The sequence below is a fragment of the Microcaecilia unicolor genome, chromosome 12, assembly GCF_901765095.1.
Source record: "Microcaecilia unicolor chromosome 12, aMicUni1.1, whole genome shotgun sequence".
Lineage (NCBI taxonomy): Eukaryota > Metazoa > Chordata > Amphibia > Gymnophiona > Siphonopidae > Microcaecilia > Microcaecilia unicolor.
In genome coordinates this window covers 105,206,330-105,219,391 of record NC_044042.1, presented here as the reverse complement: position 1 = coordinate 105,219,391, position 13,062 = coordinate 105,206,330, and the positions used below count along the sequence as shown (strand labels likewise).

General features: G+C 46.9%; 1 protein-coding gene across 4 annotated transcripts in view; it reads left to right on the top strand.

The window, feature by feature from the left end:
* Positions 1 to 13,062, top strand: part of LOC115482191 (zinc finger protein 385C-like) — a 138,709-nt gene that overhangs the window by 81,674 nt on the left and 43,973 nt on the right. For all 4 annotated transcript variants that reach the window (XM_030221792.1, XM_030221793.1, XM_030221791.1 and 1 more), the window contains one exon: positions 4,048 to 4,190. In XM_030221792.1, the coding sequence (XP_030077652.1) occupies positions 4,048 to 4,190 (143 nt within the window). The remainder of the gene's footprint in view (positions 1 to 4,047; positions 4,191 to 13,062) is intronic.

Sequence of the window (13,062 nt, the reverse complement as noted above, 5' to 3'; positions counted from 1 at the left end):
AAAGTCTTGTGTGGCAACCATAGATAGCAAGTGTGAGAGCTATGTGGGACAGGAAGGCCGTGACCAGGGTAGCCAAGAGGGAAGGGAAGGGAAATGGGACTTGATATACCGCCTTTCTGAGGTTTTTGCAACTTCATTCAAAGCGGTTTACATATATTCAAGTACTTATTTTGTACCAGGGGCAATGGAGGGTTAAGTGACTTGCCCAGAGTCACAAGGAGCTACAGTGGGAATCGAACCCAGTTCCCCAGGATCAGAGTCCGCTGCACTAACCACTAGGCTACTCCTCCACTAGCAACATTCCATGTAGAAGCCCTGCCCTTGCACATCAGCAACGCAGCCACGCAGGCTTCTGTTTCTGTGAGTCTGACGTCCTGCATGTACGTGCAAGACGTCAGACTCACGAAACAGAAGCCTGCACAGCCGTGTTGCTGATCTGCAAGGGCAGGCTTCTACATGGAATATTGCTAGTGGAATAGCAACATTCCATGTAGAATCTCCAATAGGGAAAGGGAACTGGGACTTGACATACCGCCTTTCTGAGGTTTCTGCAACTACATTCAAAGCGGTTTACATATATTCAGGTACTTATTTTGTACCAGGGGCAATGGAGGGTTAAGTGACTTGCCCAGAGTCACAAGGAGCTGCAGTGGGAATCGAACTCAGCTCCCCAGGATCAAAGTCCACTGCACTAACCACTAGGCTACTCCAAGAGACACAGCTGAGCCCAGGGCAAGTCTGGCCCCCTTCTACCTGGGCTGCAGCAGCAGCACCACCCCACCACCCCACATCTGCGCTGCCCCCCCCCCCCCCCCCCCCCACACACACATTCGGGCCACCCGCTGCCTTATCTTTTGTGCCTGTACTGGGACACAGATGATTGCATTAATGCCAGGTTATCGCTTAATGTAATCATCCGGGTTCCAGCCAGCACACAGTTGCAGGAGAGAGACAGACCTGATAGAAGCTTGCTGGTGCTAGGCCCAGGAATTTTGCCCCCCTAGACCCCCCTCTCGGCAGCCCTGGCCGTGGCACCAACTGACTTCCAACAGTGGCTCCACCTCCCAGTGCTTACAAGCAATTTAGCACAAATTTTAGGATTGCAGAATTCCTCCAGGACAATTACAAGGTGGCCCAGTGGCTGCAAATGGACTTTAAGCTAGTCAAGATTTTTTTTTCTTTTTGGCAGGGCCACCGAGAGGGGGGAGGCAGGGGTAGCAAGATTCCCCTGGGCCCATCCTCTAAGGGGGGCCCAGCGCCGGGGTCTCTCTTTCTGTCTTCTGCTCCTGATGGGACCTAGGTGATCACATCCCAACAGGAGCAGGAGAGAGAAAACTCCAGCGTCGGATCCCATTAAAGGCTGGGGAGGAGCAGACACAGGTCTTCAGGCTGTGGCCTCTAATTTGGCTGATGGGGGTCCCTAGGCCCTGCCAGCAGAAGAAGCCTTCCTCCAGCGCTGTTCTTCACTCCGCCCCATTGCCTGCCAAACGAAGCTTTTCCCCTCACGTCACGCATGCTCAGTAAATTGAGCATGCGTGACTGAGCATGCGTGATGTGAGAGGAAAAGCAGCCACAGGGCATGCGGTGGAGTGAAGAACAGCACTGGAGGAAGCCTGTTTCTGCTCCTAGGGCCTGGGGACCCCTACCCAGCTAAGGTATGTGGAGTTGCAATGGGCAGGTCCGCAGAGAGACTGGGCCGGGCCCCTGCTGCCCTTGCCGCCCCCCCCCCCCCCCCCGAGGTCGCCGCCGCCGCTCCCCCTTCACCCCCCAAGGTCGCCACCGCTCCCACCCAAGATCGCCACAGCCACTGCTCCCCCCTCCACCCCCCCCCCCCCCGAGGTCACCGCTGCTCTCCCCTCTGTCCGCCACTGAGCCGGGCCCCCTGCATTGAAATCACTGTCTCACTTCCGTGAAAGCAACACTGCAGGCAGCAGAACGCCTCCCTTCAGCCCTCCTTCCCTCCTTGTGTCCCGCCCTCGCAGAAGTTACGTCAGACGAGGGCGGGAAGGAGGGCCGAAGGGAGGCGTTCTGCTGCCCGCAGCACTGCTTTCACGGAGGTGAAACTGTGATTTCAATGCAGGGGGCAGATGATCGACGACGGAGGGCGGGTGGGACTGCAGCGCCGGGCTCCCCTTGGAAGCCCGGGGAATTTTGTCCCCCCCTGCCTCCTCCTCTCGGTGGCTATTGCGGTGGGAGGGGTGGCAGCAGCAGCAATCCTGGGGGTGGCAGCAGCGATCCTGCAGGGCCCCATAGCACACTGTACCAAAAGGACTCCTAAGTGACTTGACCAGGGTCGTGAAGAGCTGCAGATATAATTGAACCTAGTTCCCCAGTTTGTAGCGCACTGCGCTAACCATTAGGCTACGATCAATAGAAATCAAACAAAATAAAACATGGAAAAGAAAATAAGATGATACCTTTTTTATTGGACATAACTTAATACATTTCTTGATTAGCTTTCGAAGGTTGCCCTTCTTCCTCAGATCGGAAATAAGCAAATGTGGTAGCAGTCTGACAGAGTGGGAGGGTGGGGGTACGCATGGGGACATCAAAGCATTTCATTGATATTCTAACAGGATGGGTGTTGGTAGGTGAGAGGAGGGTAATAAACAGAGAAATACAGCTTTATGTTTTATAATGAGTTAGAAAACCCAGATCCTTATTAAGTCCTGTTTGTTGGGTGTCAAAATATTCAATCATTCTGACTTCAAAGGTCTTACGTTCCTGTATTGTTTTAAAATTACCTTTCAGTATTCTTACTGTGAAATCACTGGTGCAGTGTTCTGGTCTTGTAAAGTGTTGGCCCACAGGGGTGGGGGCTTGACTGGCACCGGCTATTTTCATGTGATGTCTGTGCAGATTGAATCTTGTCTTAAGCATCTGGCCAACACTTCACAAGACCAGAACACGGCACTACTGATTTCACAGTAAGAATACTGAAAGGTAATTTTAAAACAATACAGGAACGTAAGACCTTTGAAGTCAGAATGATTGAATATTTTGACACCCAACAGACAGGACTTAATAAGGATCTGGGTTTTCTAACTTATTATAAAACATAAAGCTGTATTTCTCTGTTTATTACCCTCCTCTCACCTACCAACACCCATTCTGTTAGAATACCAATGAAATGCTTTGATGTCCCCATGCATACCCCCACCCTCCCACTCTGTCAGACAGTCAAAGTAATGCTTTGATGTTTCTCTCATATATACTATCTGCTACCTCATTTGCTTATTTCCGATCTGACGAAGAAGGGCAACCTTCGAAAGCTAATCAAGAAATGTATTAAGTTATGTCCAATAAAAAGGTATCATCTTATTTTCTTTTCCATGTTTTATTTTGTTTGATTTCTATTGATAACCTTTAAGAGTGGACTAACACGGCTACCACACCTCTTCACAACATGAATAGTGGTTCTACAATAAGCATGCAAAAGTGCATTAATTGGTGAGCTAGCTAAAGGTTCACTAGCAAACCATATGCAAACTAATAAATGCACACCCATAATTGCTACCTCATTACGCAGTCAGTTTGGAATGGTGGCTCTTTGATGAGGAATCAAAAAAGGAGGAAAAGGACCTCACGCAAACGTGAGCAACAAAACAAAAGAGTGAGGCGGACTCGAAGAGGATATCAAAGATGTCAAGATTCTGGCTGTATAGAACGCCATATTTGCATTCATTACGTCACCGGTTTTCTGGTAAGGCATTGTTGCATCACAGAGCGGTTTCTCATTTGGGAAAATACGGCGTTCTATACAGCCAGAATCTTGACATCTTCTCTAAGTCAACTTTTTTTTTTTTTTACAACTATCTGACAGATTTGTTTGACCCCTGAGGTAGGCCTTCATGCCGAAACACGGCCGTGTCGGGTCATTTTTATGACTCCTATAATGAAGACTCTTACATTTTGATAGCCTCTTCGAGTCCGCCTCGCTCCTTTGTTTGGTGACTATTTGATGAGGCCTGAGCATTGATCTAATGCAGGGTCTCCCGTATCTATGAGGAAAATGTTAATGTTTTCTTCCTGCTTTATTCCTTCTAGGTACCGTCGGCTCCAACAGTTTGCTTCCAGCATTGCTTCGAATTCCTGGGCGGCCTCTACGAGCGTCTCTTGACATCAAGCAGTTGTTGGGTTTTAGACTCAATGGGAACTCCACGCTCAGCCTCTTTCCTAACTTCAACATTGTGAGTGTAGCTTAAGGAACACTAACTATTCATAACATCACTTCCTGCAAAAATGTTAACGACATGTTTGTATAGACGATTCTGTTTCATGATTAATGGATTACTGAAGTCCTCGGTCTTTGTGCCATGGGAAACGCTGTTTACGTGACACCCTCCTATGCCTAAGGAGGATTCTCACATGTGGTAAATGAAGCTGCTATTTGAAGGTTTGAAGTCTTTGTTATAGGCCCACTTGTTTTTACCATTATGGGCCTTACATTCAAACTGATTTAACCAAGCAAGAGAACCTCCCGCCTGGTAAAATCGCTTGTGCCTGCCTAATGCCCTGCACTGTCTGGTTACTGCCAGGCAGTCTGTGAATGGAGCCACTTAACTTAAGTAGTGGCTCCAGTTAAGTAAGTGGCTAAAGTTAGGAAAGCAGCGACTTGAAAGGTCTCTAGTACCCCTTCCTTCCCCCTGATTCTGATCCCCCCCATCCCCACCACCACCAGGCTCCCACCTTCCACCTCTGGTAGACCTCCCTGGGATATCCCTAGTTGGTCTAAGGGTCCTACAGGCAGCAGCAATGCCCACTCATTCCTGCCTGTTGCAACTTCAGGCCTCTAAGCTACAGGTCGCAGTGGCCATTTTGAGGTCTGGAGCTATAATGATAGAAGCGAGTGAGCATCGCTCCTGCCTGTAGGACCTCCTAGATCACCAGGGATATCTAAGGTAGGCCAGGTGGGCCTACAGAGGCTAGAGGCCTGGTAGGGGATCTAATTGTACTTTTTTTTTTGGGGGGGGGGAGAAGGAATTGAGATCAGGATTGGGGGTGTAAAGAGAGCAGGTGAGGGCACCTTCTTCCCTTATGGGGATCTCGGCTGAATATCTGACAGGACCCACATGTGATATGGCAGCACATGTTGGCATAACCCTGGATATTCAATACCAGTACCCAAACATGGCCTGGCATTCAATATCAGGGCCTAATTTAAATCAGGGATACTTTATGTTTTGTTTTTCACAACGAAGGTTCCTTTCTGCCTGCTCTTGAGTTGGACACAGCAGCCTCTTGCAAACTCTTAGGTTCAGAACCTAAGATTGCGTCGGACTAGGACATACCTGAGGGCGCTCCGAGCCCAGGAAAACAGAACTAACACTGATAATAAAACCAGATCGTGGCTGAAAACGACGCCCGGGTGTGAACAACCACCGTGTGTATAAGCCCGTATGCGATCGGCGTCCAGCAACCGGCCGACAAACCCTCAGAGAAGGGAGAGGCAAGTGAACCTGTCCCCACGAGGGCCCAAATGAGAATCGTTGCGAGTCTGAGAGGGCCCAAGCGAGGATCGTTGCGAGCCCACTCCCGCCTTGTGCCCGCTCAGAGCCTGGGAGCGCGAGGCAAGAGACGATCCAACCCAAGTCGACTCGAGGCCGCCCTCTGTGCAGGGAGAGGCAATCGAACCTCTCCCCACAGAGGTCCGCACAAGGACCGCGCAACACACCTACTCTACCTCCACCCGCCACCATTCCAGTGCAAAAGAGGTGAACCCTCCCTGTGAGGTCCATCCGACACCACGCGCTGCAGCCACAAGCACCCGATCCTACCTCTCCGGACAGCAGAACAGGCGAGGGAGCCGCGCCGATGGGCCGCCCCATGACAGGAAAATGCGGAAGTGCATAAGCGCCCCCCAAGGAGATTGCTCGAGCCTCAAAGATCTGGCAACAAAGCCAAAGGAGCAGCGACAACGGACCACCCCCAAAGCAGCAGCAGGGAAACGCCAAAGTGCCCCAAAGAGAACGCTGGAGCCTCCGAGAGCACAGCCCTCAACCTACAAAATAAATCCCGAACCAAGGAATCCCTTCGACCTGGAGCAACATCACGAACACCTAACCGTGAGTAAACTAACCCAACCACCACTACAGCTCCCTGAATCGCAAAGATTCTGTGCCCGAGGAAATAATTCTAACACTTGACTGTGGGTACATCATCTAGATTTTTTAAAAAAAAAATCCAGATCCAAGTCCTATCTAGCATCCTACAGCATGCGGCCACCTGGTGCCCAAACTGATCCACCACCAAAATGAATTCCTTCAAGATATTCCTAATAATTTACTCCTTATCACTGATCCACCTAACCCTAACTACCCCATTCGCAGGAAGCAACATCATCGCCATACTACATCACCCCCAACGACTGACCAGACACACCCTACCTCATCAAACCACCAACAACCAAACCAAAGGAAGTACACCAACATGCGGACAACCCCAACAGAAGGGAAAGAACCCCCACAGCAAACCCACAATAACAAAGCAACGACAATTAACAAAAATCCAGATAACACCAAACATAGCTGACCCATACCAAAAAATTCAAATCGGCCACATCAACGCCAGACCTGTAGTAAATAAAACAACACTACTAACAGACTGGATCAAGTCAGAAAACCTCGACCTACTCTTCATCAATGAAACCTGGCTCCATGACCAAAAAGACCCCATAATCTTAGATCTTTGCCCCCCAGGATATAAAATCGTTCACTGGACCAGAAAGGAAAAGAGAGGCGGAGGTATAGCATTAATCTATCGATCCCAATTTACCATTGAAACCACTGCCGAGTCCATAACACCCCAACTCAAAATTGCCTCACTTAGAATCCATAACAAAACCTTCCCTGACCATCTCAACTCCGTCCTGTTTTACAGGCCACCAGGAAACTGGAATGAGTGCCAGACTATCTTCACTGACTTCATTTCGAACACATGTGCGACCAACTCCAACATATTAGGAGACATCAACCTAGAAGACCCAAACTCCACTAATGCATGAGAATGCAAGGATTTCCTCCATTCATGGGACCTCACATGGCCACAAATGCAACCAACCCATGTCAAAGGGCATACTTTGGACCTCATCTCATACATATTACCATCAGACCAGAACCTAATAATAACAGATATTAAATGGTCAGAAACACCATGGACCGACCACCACAAACTAAACCTATCACTAAAATGGCGGAAGAAGGGCTCTCACCACACACAACAACCTACAGCACCAGAGGCCAGATAGATCCGGAAATATTCTGGCTATAGATCTACAATGACGGGTGGACTGCACAAACGGATTCCACACATTACCTCATAGAATGGGATGACAGATGCAGAAGCATTCTAGACAAAATAGCGCCCTTATGAACAAGAACCTCACCCAGGCATAACACCATACCATGGTTTAATGACGATCTGAAAAAACTAAAAACACAAACAAGGAAACTCGAGCAATCATGGAAAAAAATAAAAGATGAATACACACTCAATGCATGGAAACAGATAAAAAGAAAATACAAATACGCTATAAGACAAGCCAAAAGGACATACTACAAAACTAAAATAGGACCGGACTACAAAGACATGAAGAAATTATACCAACTTGTGAACAAACTACTAGACATTACAATGGTCACTGCAATCAACACAGACATCCCACCTACTGATAAACTCGCTAAATATTTCAATGATAAAATTACAAACCTACGAAAAACGCTACCTCAGAACAATACCGACACCGAAAACTTCATCAATAGCCTGGACCCAAACCCTGGAGAATACCCATCTGACCGAACCTGGTCAAGCTTCACGCTCCTCACCGTAGAAACAGTAACCCAGGCAATCAAAAGGTTCTCCAGCACCCATTGCAAACTGGATACCTGTCCCAGCTACCTACTAAAATCCGCCCCTGACCGCTTCATAACAGACCTACTACTACTACTACTACTACTATTTAGCATTTCTATAGCGCTACAAGGCATATGCAGCGCTGCACAAACATAGAAGAAAGACAGTCCCTGCTCAAAGAGCTTACAATCTAATAGACAAAAAATAAATATCCCACATCCCACCTAAACTACATGCTCCAACAAGGTCTTTTCCCTAAGGAATACAGCAACATCCTACTCACCCCAATCCCAAAAGATACCAAGAAAACAGCAACTGAAATTACCAATTACCACCCAGTCGCATCTATACCACTAGTCATTAAACTGATGGAGAGCATGGTGACAAACAGATCACCGACTACTTAGACAAGTTCTCAATACTCCACGAATCACAATCGGGTTTCCGCCCCCTCTATAGTACCGAATCTATACTAGTCACTCTCCTGGCCAAATTCAAGCAGGAAATAGCCATAGGTAATTTGACATGTCAAGCGCATTTGACATGGTAAACCACAATATACTACTGAGACTATTTCGGAATTGGTGGAAACATACTCAACTGGATCAAAGGTTTCCTAAACACCAGAACATACCAAGTGAAATCAAACTCAAACATATCACCACTTTGGAAAGCAGACTGTGGAGTACCTCAAGGATCACCACTATCACCAATACTCTTCAACATAATGATGACCCCACTGGCCAAGTCACTATCAAAGCAAGGCCTCAACCCGTTCATCTATGCAGACGATGTCACAATCTACATTCCCTTCAGACATGATCTAACAGAAATCAACAACGAAATTAAACTCTGTTTGAATACCATGGATTCATGGGCAAACTCTTTCCAATTGAAACTGAATACTGAAAAAACACATTGCCTCATCCTCTCATCTCAACATAATACCTACAAACCCACAACCTTCATCACCCCAGAACACACACTCCCTATCTCAAACAGCCTGAAAATGCTTGGCGTTACAATCGACCGCAACCTCACTTTCGAGAACAAAGTGAACTCCACAACAAAGAAAATGTTCCACTCAATGTGGAAACTTAAATGCTTATAACCTTTCTTCACGAGGGAAATATTTTGTAACCTAATACAATCGAGTGGAGGAGTGGCCTAATGGTTAGGGTGGTGGACTTTGGTCCTGGGGAGCTGAGGAACTGAGTTTGATTCCCGGCTCAGGCAGCTCCTTGTGACTCTGGGCAAGTCACTTAACCCTCCATTGCCTGCCGCATTGAGCCTGCCATGAGTGGGAAAGCGCGGGGTACAAATGTAACAAAAAATAAAAAAATAAGATGGTACTATGTCATGCAGACTATTGCTACGGAATCTATGCTTGATGCAAAGAACAACTCACAAAGAAACTCCAGACCGCTCAAAACACAGCAGCCAGACTAATATTTGGCAAATCGCGATTCGACAGTGCCAAACCCCTCCGAGGAAATTTGCATTGGTTGCCAATCAAAGAACGTATCACTTTCAAAATCTGCACCCTGGTCCACAAAATCATCTATGGCCAAGTCCTAGGATATATGACAGAACTTATAGACCTACCACTAAGAAACACAACCAGATCATCTTGAACATACCTAAACCTCCACTACCCAAACTGCAAAGGACTTAAATACAAAACAACTTATACATCCAGCTTCTCCTATATAAGCACACAACTATGGAACGCACTGCCAAAAGCTGTGAAAACAACCCACGACCACCTAAACTTCAGGAAATCAGTAAAAACCTACCTGTTCAAAAAGGCATACCCCACCGACCCAACATAAATGTCTACACTCTGCAACACAGCAAAACCAAAGCTCGTAATGGACACTATATAACCTCTCCTCTCTTCGATCCCCATTGTGCCTGAACCTTAATCGACCACAACACCACCATGTATTTGTTTCTCTACCGGACTTGGCGAACGCCTTTACGGTACTATGTAAGCCACATTGAGCCTGCAAATAGGTGGGAAAATGTGGGATACAAATGTAACAAATAAATAAACTCTGCTCTATAATACACTAAAACACTCTGTACACTAAACTAATATGAACAGTGGGGTCAATATTCAGCCCACAGTGGTTATCCTGGATATTCCCTGCTGGAGCATGCTCAACTCCCAGCATTAAATACAGGACTGTGGAGTGGGTACAGCAAAGTACAACTCAACTCTTCTATTTTTCTACTATCTGACACCAACTCCGACTCCTACTATGAATTGAATACATAGTAGATGTCGGCAGAAAAAGACCTGCACGGTCCATCCAGTCTGCCCAACAAGACAAATTCATATGTGTATACCTTACCTTGATTTGTACCTGCCTTATTCAGGGCACAGACCGTACAAGTCTGCCCAGCAGTACTTCCCGCCTCCCAACCACCAGTCCCGTCTCCCATCACCGGCTCTGGCACAGACCATATAAGTCTGCCCTCCACTATCCTCGCCTCCCAACCACCAACCCCTCTTCCCCCCCCCCCCCTGCTCCGCCACCCAATTTCGGCTAAGCTTCTGAGGATCCATTCCTTCTGCACAGGATTCCTTTATGCATATCCCACGCATGTTTGAATTCCGTTACCGTTTTCATCTCCACCACCTCCCGCGGGAGGGCATTCCAAGCATCCACCACCCTCTCCATGAAAAAATACTTCCTGACATCTTTTTTGAGTCTGCCCCCCTTCAATCTCATTTCATGTCCTCGTCGTTCTATACCGCCTTCCCATCTCCGGAAAAGATTTTTTTGCGGATTAATACCTTTCAAGTATTTGAACGTCTGTATCATATCACCCCTGTTCCTCCTTTCCTCCAGGGTATACATGTTCAAGTCAGCAAGTCTCTCTTCATACATCTTGGAACGCAAATCCCATACCATTCTCGTAGCTTTTCTTTGCACCGCTTCCATTTTTTTTAACATCCTTCGCAAGGTACAGCCTCCAAAACTGAACACAATACTCCAGGTGGGGCCTCACCAATGACTTGTACAGGGGCATCAACACCCCCTTTCTTCTGCTGATCACACCTCTCTCTATACAGCCTAGCAACCTTCTCGCTATGACCACCGCCTTGTCACACTGTTTCGTTGCCTTCAGATCCTCGGATACTATCACACCAAGATCCCTCTCCCCCTCAGTACCTATCAGACTCTCACCGCCGTCATCTACTATGAATTGAAAGTCTACGAGAAATTTGATTAGATAAGAATAGCTATACTGGGTCAGACCAATGGTCCATCTAGCCCAATATCCTGTTTTCCAAACAGTGGCCAATCCAGGTCACAAGTGCCTGGCAGAAACCCAAAGAGTAGCACCGTTCCATGTTACCAATTCCAGGGCAAACAGTGGCTTCCCCCATGTCCATCTCAATAACAGGTTATGGACTTTTCCTCCAGGAACTTGTCCAAACGTTTTTTAAACCCAGGTACGCAAACTGCTGTAACAAAATCATCTGGCAATGAGTTCCAGAGCTTAACTGTTCGTTGAGTGAACAAATATTTCCTCCTATTTGTTACAAAAACATTGGATATTGCTTTATGTACAAAATTAGGACTAATAGACCACAAAATATATTTATTTGAAGTCTGAACAAAATACTGTCAAATGAAAATATGCAAAACACTGTTGTCAGTTTTTATTTTTGAAGCTGGAATTGGAGTTGGTACATTTTTCTCAATTCAACTCAAAATTGCTTCCGTCTCCTACTCCACAGCCCCGATTGAATATCCAGTATAACCGCTGACCCAGAAGTTAACCTGGCACTGACTGATATTCAGACTGGTGCCCAGTTAACTCGCTGTACTCACTCTCTCTCTCTTACATTTCAAAGAATCCTCTACTTCTACTCATCCCATGAACAGTATGTCCTATGACTTAGACATAATTGCTCTCTGTTAAATCTGTCCCCAAAACTACACCAGGCGATATGCTTTACGCAATTTAAATACCAAGGTTCTTTGAGGCAAATCATCTTTACCCAGAAAGCTCTCAATTTAGACTCATATCCTGCGGCCATATAGAGAAGACACATGGGGGCGTCCAGTGAGGCGTGCCAATGCCGCGTACTGAACGCCAATTTTATAACAGCTTCTGTGTGCCAGGAAAACTAATGGAAACCCAAATTGTTGTGCCTATATTTCGATGTGACCATTTATGCCAAGTCAAAGGGAGGTTCACTTGTCTATTAGATTGTAAGCTCTTTGAGCAGGGACTGTCTCTCTTTGTTAAACTGTACAGCGCTGCGTAACCCTAGTAGCGCTCTAGAAATGTTAAGTAGTAGTAGTAGTAGGTGTAAATATCTGCACCATGCAGTGGACATAACCTTTAATATTCTGTAAGCTAACACGCACAAGATGCAGAGATGCCCGTACCACTCCCATGCTCTGTCCACATGTATGTGCCCAGGGCACTTCCACACTAATGGGTCCTTTTACTAAAGGTGTGCCGAAAAATGGCCTGCACTGTTGTAGGTGCGTGTATTGGAAGCACGCAGGTTCATTTTTCAGCAAGCCTTCGAAAAAAGGCCTTATTTTTTGGCATGTGCCATTTCCGGGGGGAAAAGAAAACTCCCAGAAATAGCTTCGTCAGCAGTAACCCGGCGGTAATCGGGTATCGCCGTGAGTGGCGAGTTAGAGCAGGAGCCCTTGTCGCCACCTCAGTGGGTGGCAGTAAGGTCTCCCCCTCACATGGCCTTATGGTAAGAGTGTGCTGGGGGTTTTTATACCCGCTGCAGTAGAAAGGGCCCTGGCGTGTGGGAAAAACAGTCCTGCAGCTTGGTAAAAGAGGCCCTCGGTGCAATGTTCAGCACTTAACTGGCAGTTATACAGTTTACCTGGCTGGTTTAATTCTGAATATCAGCAAGTTAGAATACCCCCCAAAATAGCACTTAACCGGTTAATGATAAAAAGAGCTGATTAGCGCCAAACAGGCGATTTAACCAGCCAGGAGCCATTTCTGGCCGGTCAAATAGCTTTGAAGATTGACCCGCAGGACTTTTTGAATGGACGTGGCACTTGGCTGATTTTCATGAACACCCTGCTAACTTAACAGAAAATTCTGAAATACTGCGCGGTACTCACTCCCCTACCCTTGCCAGCTACTCCTTCATGCCATCCACTCTTCAAAATTGCACCCATATTAGCTCGTTAGTTAACTTTTCATGCTCATTTT